The sequence below is a fragment of the Dipteris shenzhenensis genome, chromosome 2 (genome assembly GCF_047967505.1).
Source record: "Dipteris shenzhenensis isolate YYH24624 ecotype China chromosome 2, Dip_SZ_1.0, whole genome shotgun sequence".
Classification (NCBI taxonomy): Eukaryota; Viridiplantae; Streptophyta; class Polypodiopsida; order Gleicheniales; family Dipteridaceae; genus Dipteris; species Dipteris shenzhenensis.
In genome coordinates, this window is record NC_141597.1 from 37,272,967 (window position 1) to 37,294,607 (window position 21,641).

The 21,641-nt window shown below is 41.0% G+C and overlaps 1 protein-coding gene across 4 annotated transcripts; it reads right to left on the bottom strand.

Annotated features, from left to right (window-relative positions):
- Positions 1 to 269: 269 nt before the first annotated feature.
- Positions 270 to 3,014, bottom strand: LOC147904708 (mitochondrial import inner membrane translocase subunit TIM14-1-like). Of its 4 annotated transcripts, XR_015542415.1 has the most exons (4): positions 2,851 to 3,014; positions 2,409 to 2,587; positions 1,896 to 2,249; positions 270 to 746 (listed from the first exon to the last, which is right to left on the bottom strand). XR_015542415.1 is itself a non-coding variant. In XM_087388012.1 (3 exons), exons 1-3 carry the CDS (start codon positions 2,851 to 2,853, stop codon positions 701 to 703), a joined length of 228 nt encoding a protein of 75 aa, XP_087244138.1. In that variant the 5' UTR covers positions 2,854 to 3,014; the 3' UTR covers positions 270 to 700. The 4 variants fall into 4 exon arrangements, 3 of the variants coding, with proteins under 3 accessions (XP_087244138.1, XP_087244129.1, XP_087244147.1); XM_087388012.1 differs by lacking the exon at positions 1,896 to 2,249; XM_087388003.1 differs by lacking the exon at positions 270 to 746 and having other exon boundaries at positions 783 to 2,249.
- Positions 3,015 to 21,641: the final 18,627 nt, after the last annotated feature.

The window sequence follows — 21,641 nt, forward strand, 5'->3', positions numbered from 1 at the left end:
GTGGGCTGCCTTGGCTGGCTATTTTGTGGGCCCTTTGGGACCTGCTTTGCCTATCCGCTTCGCATGGGACAACTCTGGTCCCCTCAGTGGAGCTGACTGGGGCCATGTGGGCTGCCTTGGCTGGCTATTTTGGGGCCCTTCGTGACCTGCTTTGCCTATCCCCTCCCTATGCATGCCCTATTGCCCTCAAAATGACCACATTATAGGGATGAAGCATGCACAAATACACATTAAAAATGAGGCATACAGACAATACTCTAGCGCACACAGAAAAGAAAGATGATAGAGCATCATATTGATGAATGTGCCATTTCCACTCTTTACCCCCAAGCCTTTATTCACCTTGGCATAATGCAGACTACTTACCCTTTATACCATTATTCTGCTCTCAGAGATGGTTGTACACAGAAGGCTGCAGCTGAAGTTCAAAACTTGACAGAGAAGGTTGCAGCTGAAGTTCAAAACTTGACTTTATCTGAAGCTGATCAGTCTCGCATCCCTTTTTTATCTCTGGTCTTCCCCCAATGTCAGGATAAGGTATGAGTGGCTTGACCTTATCTGAAGCAGATCACTTTCCTGCTCCATGCATGAGCCAGAGAATAGCGTTGTTATGAGATAGGTCTATCCACCTCCGACAAAACCAATCATTGTCTTCTCAACCCAACAAGTGCAGTCTGATAATCCATATCACATTGCTCTTCTATGCTCCTGTCTCGACCTTTGCATTTGTGAAACAGCCCTCCAGTCTGCATGGACAGAGCAAGGATTCGTAATTCAAGGATAATTGTCCTTTCTCTCTGGAAAAAATGTAACTACTTCATCAAACCGCAACAGATAGTTCCAAGTTGGCAATGTCCTAACTTCATTTCTACTCTACTTCTTCAATCAACATCTTTTCATTTCTAACAAGGCTTCCTGCCATCTCCATTCACCACATTAAACTTAGTACTTTTATTGACTCATTGTCCATCATCTACTATTCCCCATGTCTTAGGTGATGTCGCCTTCCCTTCTTAATTGATGCTGGGACACCAAAGAGCAGCAAATTCACTACTGAACATGTTGAATTCATGAAAGATAGTGGAAACTGTCCGAGGAGCACTGTTTAGGCTCCCTTAACTTTTGTTGTGTGAATAGATGCCAGATCAATGAAGAGAAGCAGGCAAAAAGATAGAACTGAGTCAAGGCCACCCATGCTTTTGCATATTTGATAGTTTCAATATACTAAGCTCTTGGTGTTGCAGAATGGAAATTCTTTGTGGCATAACTGGCATGTCACGATCAAAATGCTTGAATCCTCAATGCAAAGACGTTTATTTTTCCTATTTCAAGCTGGCAAGCAGTAGCCAGGCAAAGTGATGCGGGAAATTTCCTCTTGATAAACGTGGATCACAAAATCCTAGAGATCAAAGGTCTTACTTTTCCGAATAAATTGTTCAAACACTACCAAAGATGTTTGATTGAAGCATGCTGCAAGCAAGAACAGTCTAAACAAGGTACATATCTGACAAATATAGATAAAAGTGACTTCATAATATATAGAAGTATTGAAACAGTTCTCCAAAAGATTATGGTCTTTCAAGTTTCATCTATTATATTAACATGAACATCTGCACTTTTTCCCTACGTCTGGTCCACCACAAAAGTAACACATCATGCGTCATCCATCCAAGATTGCAATACAACCAAAACCTGCAGATGAGTGTAAAACCCTGGCCAAAAATTGTTCTGAAAGAATGATGTTACCAAGTACAAACCTTGAGATGTTGTCTGCAAGGATTAATGTCTCATGTAAGCCTAACGAAAGAGGCAAGTTCGTTAGATTCTTCAAAAACTGAGATCCACATTCAGCCAAGGCCTACGTATAGCTAGCTATGTTTCATAAAATCTCATACCCTTTGTTCAGGGTAGCACTTGTCCGGTTCCAGATCGTCTAAGTGTAAGGCCTGGAAGAGAGGTTTCCGATTATCTTAGATCTCAAAACATATTATACCGTCAATTCTTGCAGCTGAAATTCATGATGTACATCAAGGCAGAAGTCGGAGAGGGTGAAAATGCACGTACAACCTGATCGTAATCCCGCTCGGACACCTCAAAAGGCTGACCCACTTCCCCTAGTTTGTCCGAGCAAAACATCCTTCGCTTCATTTATCTTAGAGGCCAAATAATCACTTCCACCACTATCAGGATGATTAGCAACCATGACTCTTCTGTGGGCTTCTTTCACCTTATCTTGAGCTGCACTTTCCCTGTCTTGACGATGACAGTCACCATAAGCAACTCACTATGCAATCATACTATAGATATGATCAGTCAAACATTCCTAGTCTGTTGGAACAACCAGCCTAGATCATCAAAAACGCATCTTACATGCCAATACACTTTAGAGAAGAGAATTCATTACTTACCTTACACCTAAAATTAGAGCTGCTTCCCTCCGAGTCATCACAGGCTGAAAGCCACCTTCGTAGAATTTGCGCAATCTCTGGGTGGGAGGCCGTGCTTTATATGCTTGCCAAGCTTCTATTCCATACTTGCCTGCTAATGCTGCCACTGCCACTGCTACTCCTGCAAGCAAAGGCGTCGCCTGGAACGGAATATAGTGTCTTCAGAGCGTGTAAGACCGTGGCTTAAAGCAAGCACTATCCTGACTATAGCTGGTCTCTTTGATTAAAAAGCCCCATTTCGGTGCGAAGTAACAGGTCTACAAAATGGGAAATCTAGATCTCGACCAAGAAAGCATCCAAGTTTGATCTGGGTTCAACAGAAACCCTTAAGGTTCAAACTTCCGGAATGAGCAGACAACTTTCAAGTACGAAACAGGCAACCGTTGGATAACAGGAGGTGTACCATGGCACCAACTTCGACAGCGGAGAGTTTCGTCGTCAAAGCTTCACCAACAAATGCTTGAGCGCTGCAATAGCCCAATTATCTTCCCCCAATGATTGTGAAGGAGGAATTTTTTCTAAGAAATTTTAAGCTTGAGAGTAGTAAAGAAATTGACATTTTCTTATTGAAATGTGTGTGTTTGAGAGAGAGAGAGAGAGAGAGAGAGAGAGAAAGAGAGAGAGAGAGACTTTCCCCTTTTACAAACACAAGTAGCATGACCCGTCTGGGACGGGTTAGAGACCCGCTCTGGTGGTCGATCTTAATTTTAAGAAAATAAAATTTTAAGTTTCAAGACCCCTCCATCTCTTCAATTTGTTCGTTGCGAGTGCTTTGATTGTGCCATAAATTTAGTATGTGGTGCTACTTAGGAAATAGAGCAAGCAAAAATTTGAGTAGTTATGGAGACCTTTATTCCTCTCAACTGCTTGGAAGATTAATGTGTTATGTGTCATGCTTTAGTGGACTTTTGAATGCCTCAAGTAGTAACCATGGGTTTCAAATTTTCTATTATGTGCTATTGGATGCAAAAAATTCATCATGTTTGCGGCAAATCCATCATCCAATGGGAGCAAGAACAGAAAATCGATAGGGAAGGGGGATAAACGTTCAAAAATGGAAAATGTTTTAGCATGTGTATGTGTTGATTGTTTATACATATGTGCACATTATTTTGTGACAACCTTTGATGGTACAGAGAGCATCACTCTTGTGGTGGCTCAAAGAGAATTAGCAATAAGTGGCATAAGTAATATAAGATGCGAGTGAGATTTCTTCCATCCACAATCTCGGGGGGGTCACTATGTATAAACCCTCTATATCACGTGCGTTCAAGGCCTATATTTAAAGTCCCTTATCTGTAAAAAATTTCATTAATAAAATGTACCCCTTTTCTATACAGATCTGTAAATTTTTTCCAAAACTATTTTAAATAGTCCCTTATGTATATTTATTTCTGTAAATTTTAGAAATAAAAAAAATCCTTCTGTTGAACTCACGTGATAGGGTTACATATGATGAGTGACCGCCCCAAGTCCACAATCAAAACCTCAAGCCTTAAATAAGAATTTATTAAATGTTCCACATGATTTAACGTTTGATTTAAATCAAGAAATGGGAATTGCATGGGTGACTCTTTACTACAGGCAACCTAGGGAGATCATTTGGGTTTTCTTTCCCCTCCTTGAGCCACATGTTATCCATATAAGCTGTTGATTTGGTTTGTTAGATTTGGCTTGAATTTTACTTTTTGTTGTTTTGCTTTTCATAGATTTAGATGAATTTTGCACAGCATGGAACTAGTTTAACCCTTGATTTCTCATTGATGTAAGGGCTAAAAGATTTCCTTCAAAAAGTGATGCTCCCTAAAATTGTCTTGCATACTCTCTTGCTTTCACATATTACAATTCTAGTCCTTCCAAATTCCAATAGCTTGCCCTTGTTCCCTTCCCGGATATCCATTACTCCTTCTATTCTAATATCTTCAATGTCGTCTTAAGGAGTTTGTGCTTGCAACTTAATGTGCCCATTGATGGCAACTCTCTCCATCGTAGGTGATGAAGAAGGAGGCCTCAAGGGGGGTGGAGCGAGGATGTGATGATGGAGTTACCTCCTGACCCTAAGCATCTTGTCATCGTCACACAACAACCCTACGAGGGCTTTTGAATTCTTGCTTACAACGTACTTAGAACAATGTACTTAAGCTGTGCAATCATTATGACAGCTCAAACACACTTTCTCCTCTCAATTCACTTGGTTTGCAACCTCTCAAGAGTTTCTTTGGTTGCTAATCGATCACATAGTTGTAGGAAACATTTATTGCTTTGGCAACTAGTTGCTTGCGAGCTGGACGATGTGTATTTATCAGTGCTCAAGAAAAGGCTAGTTTGCAAGAGACGTGGTATTTGCAGGCTTTTGTGTGTCTCCCAGAGATCGACGTATGCCTTGAGGATTAAGTCCTCTTCCATGGCTGGACATACTGCAACAATTCATGCCCCGTGCATTCTTGGTGACGCTGAAGATTTGCCATCACATGACAAGGGGTAGCTTAACACTCTCGAACATCAAATGCTCCTTATTGTTCATTTTTTGCGAAGTAGATCTTTAATTAAAATTATGTGCGTGTGCAGCAACGGAAAATCTAGTGTCTATGTTAAACAATTGAAAGCAAGTAGACACAGAGATCAGAGCTCATATCGGTAGATGCAGGCACACCCACTCAGCACAACAATCTTCGAATAAAGAAGGCAACTCGACACAAAAGGTAGTTGCTCATCAAATTAGAGTTCCAATATTCATTCGCTCCCTTTCACCCACGTCTGTTCACTCTCAGAATTCTTGGCCGATGAATGACGAATTCCTTAGCAACTTAGTGTTTGTACTCAAACCATGGTCAGACTCTCGGAAGATGCATGGCATGCCACAATCTACAAATATGCAAAGATCCCAACAAAAAACAGTCGAACTCGTGCAACCTTGCTCATCAGTAGATCACTTCTCTACGTCTAGCTGGAAAAGCATTCCAAGATATGTCTTCACCTTCGTGGATGTTGTTTAATGCTGCATGAAACAACTTTTATAGTATGTGGACTAGCAAGAATCTGCTCCCGGTCTCAACAGGGTGTAAGCTGGAGCAAAGAAGATACTAGCTAGGTGCTATGAAGGTGTGCTTAGGTAGACATGGACATGGTATTTGTGTCATGCGATGTGAGGGGGGATGCCAACATCAAGAAGACTATGAACCGTGAGGACCTCGCAGCCACGCACAACAAAAGGAAGATCATGCAGCATGTAGTGACGTTTCCACTCATAAATCGTTCCTTTGATTGAAAATTTATTCATTATGGTTTTCTTAAATGGGATTCAATCAAAATCATATCCCCTTCACTACATTATAGTTCTACTCATCTTGAGAGTGTATGTCATCTTGGAGCATGAGAAATTGACTCTAACAGTGAATATATTAAAGCGGGCACTCAGGAGAAGATTGAAGAGAATGCTTGCTTTCAAAAACCATGGGGATTTGCCACTAAAATCAACACTGAGCAGTTAGCCTTCCTACTACTTTTTGGCCTCCAAAGCTCTATAGGAGCTGATTTTTGCGATCTATTGTGAAGGAGACATCCCACGATCATACAATCTACCAAGGGAAAGAAGTGAACCCAACAAGGAGGATTGGCTATGAAGCCTAGATATTTCGTGTAATGGCTTGATGTATATCCGCAGTCAAGGACATGCGTAGATCCTCTCAGGTTGACATTGACAAGTTTTTGGGATATGGTCTCTAATATCAAAGAAATCACCAAAAGATGACGAGAATCTTAATTTTTCCTAATACACTGCTCATATTGATTTTGCTAGCATTTGGCTACGATTACGACTACCGGCATTCATGTAACATGCCAGTATCTTATCCATTCCTAGGACTTATCCTCAATGCTAATATTCTCGACATTTATATTCTCGGCTTTATCTCGATACCCAAGGAAGGGCCCGTTCCCTCGGATTATAACTCTTTGGGGAAGGAAGCACACCGCCTCCCCACTGACACTATGTGTGGTTATAATAATTATATATTATATATTATTGTACAAATATTTTCAATTGCTTGTCTATTTGAAATTGCTTGTTTTCAATCTATATTCTTACAACATTCCTCTCTTTTGATGATTGATGCATGTTATCAATGCGAGGGAGCAAAGAAATCCAAGCTGAATGCAATGTCAAAGGATGACGACACATTTATTCATATGGTTGTAGTCCATGTGACAACATTGTGTAGACTACACAATGAGGATCAGTTATTGTATCGCCTTATTCATGTATTTGTTGGGCTTTAGTTTCCAAAATATGGACATCACAAAATCAATAATAAATCACCACCCCTGACATTTGCACAAAGGATCGGGTCCTAACGGACCCTGTGTCATGTCTCATGTCCACCATTTTACTCATTTGCTTTTTTCCTTCAAATTTTGATAAAATTAGGATTCATGTTCAATTTTTGAGTTAGTAATTATGCTCTCCATGACGGAAGGGATGCCTTCTACAAATCTAGTTATTTTAGTGTTTCAAAAAAATCAAAGACTGCCTAAGTTTCAAATCATGCTTCTTGCGTCCTACTTTTATGCTTCTATCATGGAGGAGTTGAGCAACACCACATTGCCAAGGGCATTACTAGAATTCAAAGAGTAGAGAGAAGGGCCAAGTTTATTGATGAAAGCTTTCCACAACTATAGTTGCCACAATAATGGGATTAAAATACTTCCAATATTAAAAAATGTTTTACTTTTATGTCCCAAGCTAGATATATACATTCTTAGGGCCTCATGGTTTAAAAGGATTTAAACTGGTCTCAATTTAATTTTGAAGTTTTTCAAACTTCCATCACAAAACAGTCCTTGAGGCAAATCCTTTTCACCTTGCAAAATGTAATTGCATATTATTCATTATACATCGGTAAATGTGCTTTTTTCCAATCAATGGTTGGATTCTTCTTGGAATGTCATGCCTTTCCCAGGGCTATATCTACATGAGCAAGCTTGATCATTCTCCTTTGCATAGTCCTAATCCAAAGCTCTAACTAGGCAACCCTTTGGTTCTACACTTTAGTATATCTTCCATCTGCCATTTTGATTGTGTGCATAGTTAGATGAAGTAGTTTTTATTTCAACCATTTCACGAGCTTAGAGTTAATTACATTATGTGTTGACACTGAGTCAAATAACATAATGACATCATGATTGTGTGTTGATGCTGAGTCAAATAACACAATGACATCATGATTGGCCACTTGCCCCTTCATTTTAACAAACTCTATATCACTAAACGGTGTATACCCTATTCTGGTAGGCTTAGACAGACTGTTTATCACTAACTTAGCAACATATACACACAATAACATAGGTACTGACCTCTAAGAAGATCCTACTAACTTAGCAACATATACACACAATAACATAGGTACTGACCTCTAAGAAGATCCTACTAGGGCTAAATCTACATCTCGTTAGCTATGAGACTTTTTGCCATTTCTACTTTGCATATTGAGACTACCATTGTAGCCATCTGCAACGATCCTTATTGGATGGACAATTTTTCCACTGATGAGGTTGAAGGCATCCAAAACATGAGCCTTATCTCCTCACTTTTTCCTTTTGTTCCATGATTAAATAGGATTTCAACCAAGCCTAGCTACTGGATTGGTTTACTTTTCTTTTCACCCCAACCATGGTGCTTGGGTTTGAAGGATCCTAAGTTGGCTTTGGCTGCTTGGCTTGGCTGTGGGGCACCAGACTTTCTTACCCACCTCTTTTGAAGCCCACTCCTTTTTTTTTCATGAAAAAAAAAACCCACTCTTTTTTGGTACTCATACCAAGACCCTACCTACACAAACCCATGTGGCTTATCTCTGGCATCTTCATACTTTAGGGTTATAGCTATTGCTTCATCTAGCATATTCACATACTTATCCCGAACTTCCATTTAATTCTACTATTCTTTACTTGCACCTACTGAGGAAGAGGTTCAGATATTTGCATTGTACATTCCCTAAATTCTTTACTTGCACCTAAGAGGTTCACATATTTGCATTCAAGCACATTCCCTAAATTTATCAATACATTCAACCATTAACAAATACTTTTGACGAAGGTATTTATATTGATCCCAGGCTCCAAATGCTTCATCAAGAGGTAAGAAATGTTTTCCAAACCCTTCCTAGGTAGTAGATGTCACATTTATCCTTTTGTTGTTTGATCCACCACCTATCTATTGCCTTAGTAACATATGAGTGGCCTCGCAAATTTCCTCGTGTTAATTCTAATGTTACAAATGGCAAATGTTTTGTCCCATGTGTTCAACCAGCCCTCAATGCTAAACTATGGTCTATTATCCGGTGAGAATACTTTTTTGGTCTATAGTTTGTAATATTTAATGGCATTTTGGCCTTCCTAGGCTCGACCATGTATATATTAGTTTCAAGCTCCATAGGAGCTTTTCCTTTTACTTCTCTCGAAGGCCTTACAAATATACTTTGAACCATCCTTTTAACTTTGGACTTTCCTACATTAGCTTGTAAGTGTTGAGTCAAAATTTGTAGAGAGGCATCTTCTAACAATGCAATCCTACTTGATAATATAGGGGTCATAGGGGACACAACCCTGCAGTGCTGGCCAAAATGCTAATTCTATGTGATTCAACCATGAGGCTTCTTCCCCAACTTCCATTGCAGTTTCTTTACCTTTATCTATAGGGTCACAAACCTAGAGTATAAGAGTTTAACCCTACTTGGGTAGGTTTTTTGTCCTTATTTTCAACACGCACTACCCCCAAGCTGAAATTGTTGTGTGTAGAGCCTAATATGTTTTAGAGATTGTTTTTGGTCGTGCTTTGGACCCACGCATGCTTATACCCATTCTATGAATGTGGGTAGGGGAGGAAACGCCCCCGCTAGGACATCGCCGGGTTCCAACTAGGACATCGCCGGGTTCCAACGGGGGCCAGTGAAGCCAAAATACATGAAAATCGGCGCATGAGTTGCTTATGAGTTGTGTGGTCAAATTTGTAAGATAAGGGTGTGGCTCACATAGCAAAAAAGTAGTGGATATACTCCTTGTATCTTATATCTTCTCGCTTGCTGGATAAGTAAGACCCAAGACTGGTTGTTTCTCCATGGACACAGCCCACACGGGGTGAACCACAAATATCGGTGTCTCTTTGTCTCTTCCATTCTGTGCTCTTTCTGTATTGTGTATTTTACACATTCTGCTTCTTGCATTGTTGCTTTATTATTATCGTGTTTCTTCTAATAGAAATAGAGTGGAAATCAACCAAATCCAAATTTTCATTGCTCTATAGGCATAACCCCAAATATTCAAAAATTGATACAAGTTCCTAATAACAAGAGAGAAAAAGTGTGCAGAAGCACTTGCTTTTGTTTAATAAGAAAGCTGTAATATATTATTTAAGATCTACAATGTTTATGAAATACAACATTGGCTCATGGCCATGTGCCATGCACCGTGCAACATCTCAATTGGTGTCTTTGCATTAATTCCAATACCTTCTACTAGTTCTATCACCTACACTTTAACCATCAATTATGCTAGTTGCTAGCAGTCAATTGAATGAATCATTGAATGAACTCACTCTAATATGATTACATTCAAAGTACAATAACCAAGCATAAGGCCAATAACACTAACAACATCGATACTAACATGAAATTACTAGGAGTATTGGCCATGTAGTATGGCATTGGTGTTTTTGCATTAAGGACGTCCCTTGTACTAGTTCTATCACCACCATGAATATTGGCCATGTAGTATGGCATATCATATGCTAGGTAGGCACCTCCGGCCAACCATACAAAGCCTTTACTAGGACTCTTTTGGCATTTGATGTGATTCCATGGAATATTTTTCCATAGTTAGACTTGACTAGGTAATGACATTTCAAGATCAAGAAATTAAGCAAGGAATTTGAAGTTATTGCTTTTGAAAATATTCAAGTATGTTGTCGTTGAAATGTCCCAATGCAAAATTTGGGTAACTAGATGGTCATAGGAATTGATGGGACATGGAAATGCTGGGGAAAATTGCTTGGGCATCCATTATTCCAAAGTAATTGTTGGTAATTCGTGCATTTGTCTAGATATGGCGGATTTCATGTGTGTCGATTGTCCAGCAATAGAAGTGTGTCATGATCAATTCAAGTTCAAGTATGCATGTAATTCTAAGGTTCTATAAATACTGTTAGGCACGCTGGAAATTGATATCTTATGTATGCAGGACTATGGTCAATCCAGTATGCTTGAGTTGTTCTAATGTAACTATTGGTAATCGGTGTGTTTGAGGTCCTTAGATTGTTGTTGGGCCTTTGTTTATTAATTGCAGATGATGTTGCTCCATGAGATTTGCTAGTTGTATTTAATGTTCAAGCATGTCATTGTTGAAATCTCCTAAAGCAAAAGTTTGGTAAAACTAGATGGTTTTGTAAGTAATACTTGTGCTATTTGTTTGGGATGCTAGTGAAGAAGAAATTGCCTTGACACGTAATAGTGTTGATTTGGTAACATTTTATAAACTTTGCTTTTAAAGGGTTTTGTTCTTGGAATATCCATTTTTCACTTTCACGAGGCAATTGGTATAGGCCACATGTTATTATGACATCAAAGCCATCAAATGGTGAATTATGAACGTGATTGATGGCACATAGACTTCTATCCATAAAGTTAAACATTCTCTCACTAATTGTGATATCTTTTCCAAAATTATTGTTTGAACTTCCATGTATCCCATTGTGAGTTTCTCTAATTTTTCTTTGGTTAACTCAGGCATGTCTTTGCAATTTATCGATATACCTAACGTTGAATGTAGAGTTGCACTCTTTATGTTGTATGCAACTTTCCTTATTTCACTAGATCAAAATTGGGTTTTTTGCTATACCAACATAGTAGTTCTTGATTGAGGGATGTATGACAATTGTTTTACGAGTTCCAACTCCTCCTATTAGGAATATGTAGATGGCCTTGTTAGGGTTGTTCTTTTTTTCCACATTATGTTGTCAAATATGTCATTGCTCTGGGTTTAGTAACTATATTTGTGGCTAGTGTTCTGCAAAATGGGTTCAGGAGGAGCCCATTTGATGCAGATTTGTATATCTTCAGAGAAGGAGGCAGGTGTATGATCGTGGTCCTTTATGTGGACGACCTTGCCATAACAGGGAACCATGAAGAGAAGATCTCACAGATGAAGCATTTTCTAGGAAGAGAGTTTGAAATGACAGACCTTGGACTGATGCATTTTTGTTTGGGGATTGAAGTTTCGCAAGAGCCAAAACAGATCTTCATTTCACAGCTGAATTATGCTGGAGAGATACTGAAGGCATTTGGCATGGCTAAGTGCAAGACAATTGGTACCCCTATGGAGGTTGACGCGAAGCTCTCAAACGAGGATTCATCACCACTGGTGGACAAAGCGAAGTACAAAAGGCTTGTGGGCAGCTTGATCTACCTGTGCAACACACGGTCGGACATCAGCTTTGTGACTGGTGTACTTAGCAGGTTTTCCAATAAGCCCCGGGAGAGCCATTGGAGGGCAGGGATGCGGGTGCTGAAATACATCAAAGGCACACTTGATTATGGCATCACCTATACCAAGGGCAACATCTTGATTGGATTCTGTGGCTCGGATTGGGCAGGAGACGTGGACAGCAGGAGATCAGTGACAGGGTACTGTTTCTCACTTGGATCTTCTCATATTAGCTTTTCTGCAGGTTGTAGAAATTGAAGGGAAGTAGGAGTTTCGTTTTTCTATCTATTTTGAGTTTGAGGTAATGAAATACCTATTGATTGCTTTTCCATGTAGTTGTGGTGTGTCACATCAACTATGTGAGATGAATCTAATAAAATAGCATTATTAAATGTCATTTATTGTAGTTGCAGCCATTTTTTCTATTTGGTTCTTGAAGTTTTGCCAAGCTTCAATGTTTTGGTTTCCTGAGTTTACAGTGCTTCTCAAGCAAGCATACGGCTTCGATGGATTCCACCCTAGCCTTCTCGATGCTCGATATAGAGATCTCTTTTTGAGATATCCACCTATTTCACATGTCCATGAAGAAAATACATAATGCGAATTGATAGTAAGCATACCTCACAATACCACAGATCTTGAATATAGCATTTCTAACATCTTCTTGTAAGCACCCTTTTATTGTAATTGGAAGGATGAACTATCAAAGCAACAATGAAATCATGTCAACAATATAACATAATAATAATTACGCTAACGCATCACTATTATCGGTACACTAATTCTACTTAGAATACCTGTAAGACCTTGTGCCAATCATGGGACTTGAGGCCACTAAGCTTATTGTCCTTTGAAAATGCTCATTTCAAGCAATGCATGTACCCTGTCGGTGTTCGAAAAGAGGCAATGTCTGCCTTGATCGCTGCCTCCTGCCTCGTAGAGAGGATCCACGTTGCTTTCGGGAGGACAACTTTTCCTGAAGCATGCACTTGGGGCCACAAACGAGACATCCTATTCATAGCACGCAAGTCTTCTCGCACTCCTCTCGAGTCCTTGGAACCAACCAAGTGTGCCCAAATGGTAGCCCCCACATTCTTGAAGATATGCATGGGATCCAAGAGATGATTGATTTGTAACTGACCCCAATAAGGAAGCTCGTGAAAGATCGATAGCCTCTTCATACCAGGAGGAGGTTCCTCTCCATTCTCCCTCCAAGCTTGAATCCAATCACTTGCTTTCAAATATGATGGTGGTGGATCAATCTGACCTCCACGTGCGAGATGGTCGAGCGGAAGGTATCGAGCATGACCTTCATAAACATTTTTCCTCATATGTTTGGAGTAGCGTGCAAGCGATTTCAGAGCGGGTCCACAAACAAGACAAGCATGGTACCCACTTGTAACAAGTCCTGCACGCGTGCATGAATATGTTAGTACAAGACATGCGTGCAAAAGAGAGTAAAAAAAGCATAATCCCTCATTGTACATGTAAAGACATAACCATGTACCTGCGCACTCTCCATATCCTGGGTAGTCATGCATGGTCCACATCAAGATCTCGGGGGGGTCACTATGTATAAACCCTCTATATCACGTGCGTTCAAGGCCTATATTTAAAGTCCCTTATCTGTAAAAAAATTCATTAATAAAATGTACCCCTTTTCTATACAAATCTGTAATTTTTTTCCAAACTTATTTTAAATAGTCCCTTATGTATATTTATTTCTGTAAATTTTAGAAATAAAAAAAATCCTTCTGTTGAACTCACGTGATAGGGTTACATATGATGAGTGACCCCCCCGAGATCAAGATACCCCTGACCAAAATATCATTGGTATGCCTAGGAGCTCTGGAAATATCAAAGACCTGCACTCCTCTCCATAATATCTGTAACTCCTCTATCAAAGGTGCCATGTACACGTCCATGTTTTTTGCCTTGTACTTTCCTGGCACAAGTAGTGCAAGCATGAGGTGTCCCTTTTTTATTTTTAGCCATGGTGGGATATTGTAATTCACCACGACTATGGGCCATGTCGACCAAGATGTCGAGCGTAACCCGAAAGGATTCACGCCGTCCATGGCTAGCCCAAGATGTAAGTTGCGTGGCTCTCTCGCAAAGTCCGGCCACTGATTATCTATGTGCTTCCAAGCTGCACAATCTGCGGGAATCCTCAATGTGTGATCAGTGGACCGATGAGATGCATGCCATGTCATCAACTTCGCTATGGATTTGCATCGAAACATGTGTTGTATTCTTGCAATGATGGGAAAGTGTCTTAAGACCTTTACCGGTATCTGCTCACCCTGCAAGTCATCTCTATATCGTTGTTCCCCACACTTTGGACAACTAGCCAAATCTCCATGCTCACGACGAAAGAGAATACAATCATTACGGCAAGCATGGATGGTATCATAATCCATACCCACCATTGTTAGCATCTTTTTCGCTTCATCTCTTGATGCGGGCATGGTATTTGGTGCAGGCAACATCTTCTGGAGCAACCTATGACAACGACACTATCCAAATGATGATTCTCAAAACAAACAATATCCAAATAATGAGTCAAATTAATGCAAGGGCTAACCTCATTAAGGCCGAGACACTTGTATCCGACCACCCATACTGTACTTGTAGATTCAAGATTGAGAGACAAGCACGTAGTTTAGACATCCTAGCACCCTCGTACAATTGTGTTGATTGCAACTCTCGCATTTTGACCTCAGACTCTGACATCACGTGTACGTGGGAGTGCCCCTAAAAATGGAATCCATCATGTCGACCATACCCTCGTCGTCATCCGGGAGACTATAGTCTTGTTGAAAGTGAGAAGGTATATGTGTACCCTCGTCACCCTCCTCATCCTGTCATAATCTCATTCGTGTAAATATAAGATCTTCTATTTCCTGGTATACAATAAGATTGCGAACTTAAATAGCTTTGACTTACCGATGATCCATCAACATGTGCAACACCAACGGGGGGTACTGGTTCCGGCTCCTCCCCATACATCCGCAAGTGGCGCATGATAATACGACGTTGATGTCGTACTTCTCGCTTGCAATGAGTGCAATGACAGTATAACCTCTCCGTAAGCCACTTCGTGCTCCCGGGCGTTGGCGCATCATCGGATGAGCTTCCACTCGTCCCTTCCATCTACACTTATAAAATCACAACATAAGCATGAAGAGGAGATATTGACAATTATAAGCATAGCATGTTTAATTTGAGCTTCTCTTGAGGCCATATAAAAAGAATGACGTCGCTATATAGTAAGGATTGAAACAAAAAATCCTATATAGTAAGGCTATATAGTAAGAGGAGATATTGACAATTATAAGCATAGCATGTTTGAGCTTCACTTGAGGCCATATAAAAAAAATGAACAGTAAGCGTCGCTATATAGCGACGCTCTGTTTCGTCGCTATATAGCGACGTTTTTAATTAAAAACGTCGCTATATAGCGACGAATAAGCGTCGCTATATAGCGACGCTGTGGGTTAAAACCCGAAACACCGAAACGCGTGGCGTTTTGCTCAATCCATTCCCTAATCTCTCAAGTAAGCAACCCAAAATCTCCTTCCACCTATTTTCGACGACCTCCCATCTATTCCAAGCAACCTCCCACTCTATTTTCCACTCCTCACCCTTCTCCTATCTCTTGTACTCCCTCTCTCTCCTTTTCCCTCTTTGGTTTCCTGAAAGAAAGTTCTTCAAGAGGTGAGTTTGTTTCAACAATGTAGGTTGTTTGTTTGTTAGCTTTGGTTTTGTGAGTGTTTCTACTTGTATTGCTAAACCTGTAAAGTAGTTTTCATGCTTGATTTGAAAGGATTGAAACAAAAAACGAGATTTCAAGGAAGAAAGAAAGAAAACTCACCTCTTTTTTCTGTATTTCTCTTCCTTCTCTTTCTCCTTGTCTCCTCAATCTCCTCCTTTCCTTGTCTCCTCAATCTCCTCCCTTCAAGAAGTTGCTTTTGTAATCTCCTCTTTCCACTAACATCTTATTTGAAAAAATGGGTTGTTTTCTCTCTTTTGTAGGGCCAATCCACTACACCGAGCGGGACATACTCTCTCTTTTGTAGGGCGAGTACACTACACCGAGCGGGACATACTTTTACAGGTAAGTGCTTCCTCTTCTTTCCATTTATTATTTTTGTTATTTGCATTGGCCTGCAGCTAGCGCCTTAAGCGCTAGCTGCAGTGATGGGCGTAGGAACCCTCTCTTCCCCTCTCTCTCTTTCCTTCTTCCCCCTTCTCTTTTTCTCCTTTTTCCCCCTTCTCTTTTTTCCCTCTTCTCTTATTCTCTCTTTCCCCCTTCTCTCTTTCCCCCTCATCTCTTTTCCCTTCTCTCTTTCCTTTTCCTCTTATTCTCTATTTCCTTTCCCTCTTATTCTCTTATGCTTATGCTTCTCTCATTCCCCCTTCTCTATTTCCCCCTTCTCTCATTCGCATAAGCTCTTTTTATGCATAAGCTCCTTCTCTCTTTCCGCATGAGCATGAGCTTATGCTTAAGTTTCCGCATAAGCTTATGCTTATGCATGAGCTTATGCGGAAATAGAGAATGAGAGAAGCTTATGCTTCTCTCATTCTCTATTTCCGCATAAGCTCCTTCTCTTTTTCTGCATAAGCTCCTCTATCTCTTTTTATGCATAAGCTCCTTCTCTTTTTCCGCATGAGCATAAGCATGAGCTTATGCTTAAGTTTCCGCATAAGCTTATGCTTATGCATGAGCTTATGCGGAAATAGAGAATGAGAGAAGCTTATGCTTCTCTCATTCTCTATTTTCGCATAAGCTCCTTCTCTTTTTCCGCATAAGCTCCTCTTTCTCTTTTTATGCATAAGCTCCTTCTCTCTTTCCGCATGAGCATAAGCATGAGCTTATGCTCATGCGGAGCATGAGCTTATGCTTAAGTTTCCGCATAAGCTTAGGCTTATGCATGAGCTTATGCGGAAATAGAGAATGAGAGAAGCTTATGCTTCTCTCATTCTCTATTTCTGCATAAGCTCCTTCTCTTTTTCCGCATAAGCTCCTCTTTCTCTTTTTATGCATAAGCTCCTTCTCTTTTTCCGCATGAGCATAAGCTCGTGCTTATGCTCATGCATGAGCATGAGCTTATGCTTAAGTTTCCGCATAAGCTATGCTTATGCATGAGCTTATGCGGAAATAGAGAATGAGTTTCTGCATAAGCTTCTCTCCTTCTCTTTTTCCGCATAAGCTCCTCTTTCTCTTTTTCTGCATAAGCTCCTTCTCTTTTTCCGCATAAGCTCCTTCTCTTTTTCCGCATGAGCATAAGCATGAGCATAAGCTCATGCTTATGCTCATACATAAGCATCTGCATAAGCTCATGCTTATGCTCATACATGAGCATGAGCTTATGCGGAAATAGAGAATGAGAGAAGCTTATGCTTCTCTCATTCTCTATTTCCGCATAAGCTCCTTCTCTTTTTCCGCATAAGCTCCTCTTTCTCTTTTTATGCATAAGCTCCTTCTCTTTTTCCGCATGAGCATAAGCTCATGCTTATGCTCATATATAAGCATCCGCATAAGCTCATGCTTATGCTCATGCATGAGCATGAGCTTATACATGAGCTTATGCGGAAATAGAGAATGAGAGAAGCTTATGCTTCTCTCATTCTCTATTTAAGCATAAGCTCATGCTCATGCATGAGCATAAGCATGAGCTTATGCTTATGCTTATGCTTAAGCATAAGCATGAGCATAAGCATGACATGAGCTTATGCTTATGCTTATGCTTAAGCATAAGCATAAGCATAAGCTCATGCTTATGCTCATGCATGAGCATGAGCTTATGCTTAAGTTTCCGCATAAGCTCATGCTTATGCGTGAGCTTATGCGGAAATAGAGAATGAGAGAAGCTTATGCGTCTCTCATTCTCTATTTCCGCATAAGCTCACGCATAAGCATGAGCTTATGCGGAAACATGAGCATAAGCTCATGCTCACTCATGAGCATAAGCTCCTTCTCTTTTTTCGCATGAGCATAAGCTCGTGCTTATGCTCATGCATGAGCATGAGCTATTGCTTAAGTTTCCGCATAAGCTATGCTTATGCATGAGCTTATGCGGAAATAGAGAATGAGAGAAGCTTATGCTTCTTTCATTCTCTATTTCCGCATAAGCTCACGCATAAGCATGAGCTTATGCGAAAACATGAGCATAAGCTCATGCTCACTCATGAGCATAAGCATAAGCTCATGCGGAAAAAGAGAAGGAGCTTATGCGGAAATAGAGAATGAGTTTCCGCATAAGCTTCTCTCCTTCTCTTTTTCCGCATAAGCTCCTCTTTCTCTTTTTCCGCATAAGCTCCTTCTCTTTTTCCGCATGAGCATAAGCATGAGCTTATGCTTAAGTTTCTACATAAGCTATGCTTATGCATGAGCTTATGCGGAAATAGAGAATGAGTTTCCGCATAAGCTTCTCTCCTTCTCTTTTTCCGCATAAGCTCCTCTTTCTCTTTTTTCGCATAAGCTCCTTCTCTTTTTTCGCATGAGCATAAGCATGAGCATAAGCTCATGCTTATGCTCATACATAAGCATCCGCATAAGCTCATGCTTATGCTCATACATGAGCATGAGCTTATGCATGAGCTTATGCGGAAATAGAGAATGAGAGAAGCTTATGCTTCTCTCATTCTCTATTTCCGCATAAGCTCCTTCTCTTTTTCCGCATGAGCTTATGCTTATGCTCATGAGTGAGCATGAGCTTATGCTCATGTTTCCGCATAAGCTCATGCTTATGCGTGAGCTTATGCGGAAATAGAGAATGAGAGAAGCATAAGCTCATTCTCTATTTCCGCATAAGCTCCTTCTCTATTTCCAATGCCTATGCTTTCCGCATAAGCATAAGCATAAGCTCATGCTTATGCTCATGCATGAGCATGAGCTTATGCTCAAGTTTCCGCATAAGCTCATGCTTATGCATGAGCTTATGCGGAAATAGAGAATGAGAGAAGCTTATGCAGAAACTCATTCTCTATTTCCGCATAAGCTCCTTCTCTATTTCCGATGCCTATGCTTAAGCATAAGCATAAGCATAAGCTCATGCTTATGCTCATGCATGAGCATGAGCTTATGCTTAAGTTTTCGCATAAGCTCATGCTTATGCGTGAGCTTATGCGGAAATAGAGAATGAGAGAAGCATAAGCTCATTCTCTATTTTCGCATAATCTCATTCTCTATTTCCCACTCTATTTCCCCCTTCTCTCCTTCTCTATTTTCCCTCATCTCTTTCCCCTTCTCTATTTCCCCCTTCTCTCATTCTCTATTTCCTCATTCTCATTCTTTTCTTTCCTTTCCATCTTCTTTCCCTCTTTCCTTTCCCTCTTCTTTCCCTCTTTCCTTTCCCTCTTCTTTCTTCTTGCCTATGCCTATGCCTATGAGAATGCTTATGTTTGTTTTTTGTTTTCTGTTTTCGTGTTTGTGTCTATGTTAGACATGGGATCACGTCGCTCATCCGACGAGTACGGATGGCCTCGTAGGAGGAGAGCTCACGATCTATATGCTCCAGAGGACTTTGATTCCTCTCAGGCGACTACCCCGAGGACTACTCCTCTCGGTCCTAGCACTGCGACTACCCCTGGTCCGACCCCTCTTCCACGTAGCACTGCGACTACCCCTCGGGGAACTCCTTTGCTAGCCGCGCATGGCTTTGTCGGGACTCCCGACGAGTTTGTAGCACAGATGAGCGATGAGGAGGCAGCGAGATTCTTCTCTCTGCTCTCTCAGAGGACCTCTGCAATTCCTTCCCCTACACCGACGGGTGGACGTACTGCCCAGCCATCCCCTCGCGCCCCTTCGACCGCGGGATCATCACCTGCGCATGCCTCCCGCAAGGGAAGGAAGAGTAGGATGGGCGGCTCATGTTGTGCTGACTCAGGAGATGTAGACAAGTCAGCACACTCGCGCTCCTTTAGGTCTCCACTTGGTCTGGAGACACAGTATCAGTCAGGTCCCTTTCCCTATCCTACTCCCACTGCTACTCCTCGATCCGGAAGCGGTCGCGCAGCTTCCACTCCTTCAGACTCTACTACCGTCAGTCCCCCTTACTCATTAGGGGATCTCTCCTATCAAATCACATCTGCCGGAGAGATAATAGAAGATAAAAAGGGCAAAGCAGTGATGGCCGCCATGAGGAGGTTGATGAGTCATCACTTCAAGAGCGGCATAAATACCGATTGGCGGTATCAAGATGCCCAAAAGAAGCAGGCGGTGATCGATGAGTTAAAACAAAGATACCCTAATCCGCCAAATGTGGAGTTTAATGACAATTATATGCTCGAGCGCATGGGTTTGGTCCTAAAGCATCATAGATCAACCTTGCGTACTTCCATTACAAAGGGGTTGGCTAAACCCAGCTGGGCAGACAAAGCTGATTGGAAGTACTTCAAGAAGCAACATAGGGACCATCCCGAAATGTTCGAGGGTCAGAGGAGGGCTGCGAAGAGACGGCTGGACGTCATAGGTACTTCGCACTTTGGTGCAGGCAGACGGTATGCGTTCAAGGCAACCGTGGTAAGTCTACTTCTTTCCATTTAATGTATTGTTCTATTTGTTTTACTTACATATTACATGCACTTTAGCTAACTCTAACTCTCGTAAATTAGATCCACAGCAAGCTGCGATGGGTCGTCTTCCTACGGATGCAGAGACGCGGTGCGCATTTCGGATAGGAACAAAGCCGTGGTTCATTGAGCAAGAGGCAATGGGAGCGACAGTCGATTGGGCTGAGGTGGCTGCTCGCACGGTATAAGTTTACTCCTACTTGTAATCTCACTTTTTAATTTAAGTTCCAATCTAATTTTCGATTTATATGGTTCACTCGTAGGGTCAAAGCTCAAGCGTCCCATCATCGGAGGCGAGCGATCAACAGGGGCAAGGATCGGACGCAGGTGCTGAGGACGAGGGAGAAGATGCAGGTGTCGAGGACCAAGGAACAGGCCAACAAGACGAAGATGATTCGGATTCGGATGAGTAGTGGTAGTAGCATTTTGTATATCCGCTCGTTTGAGCAATTTTGTATCGCCCTTTCACAGGATACTTTTGTTACAAACACTATTGTATATGTATAAGAATTTTTTCCTCATCATTTCACAAGAACAATTTTGTATCACCCTGCAAGCAAGGGAAATTTTGTTATAAAAATCTTTCTTTTGTAATTACAAAAAAAAAAAAGGATTAGTGGGGCTAAACAGGGCCAAAAGGAAGCCCTGTTTAGCCCCACTAACCCTTTTTTTAAACTTCTGTTAATCGTCGCTATATAGCGACGTTTACCAGTGTCGCTATATAGCCACGATTAACAGTGTCGCTATATAGCGACGTTTGCATCGTCGCTATATAGCGACGATTAACAGCGTCACTATATAGCGACGGTTTATAGCGACGCTCCTTTTTCGATGCTTTTAGCGACTTTTATAGCGACCTTTACGCCCGTGAAAAAAAAAAAAATTTAATGTAAAAAGCGTCGGTATTTCCGTCGGAAAATGGCCTATGCCTTGTAGTGTCTCTTTCTCTTTCTTGTTTTTTTTGTTTGCATTTGCAACTTAGTTTGAAGGTACTAGAGACTCTGACCTAGCTATGTGATTGCTTGACCTAGTATTTAGGGCTGCTTTGAAACATCTTTATCTATTTCAATTCGTGGCAATGAAGGCATAATAGATGCAAACAGTAACATTTCTATGTCTCCAATTTTTTCGTGTTTGATGGATGTT

Coding starts and splice junctions, on each gene's coding strand:
- LOC147904708 (XM_087388003.1), bottom strand. Junction 2,250..2,408: donor GCTCTAATTTTAGGTGTAAG/GTAAGTAATGAA, acceptor TCGTCAAGACAG/GGAAAGTGCAGCTCAAGATA.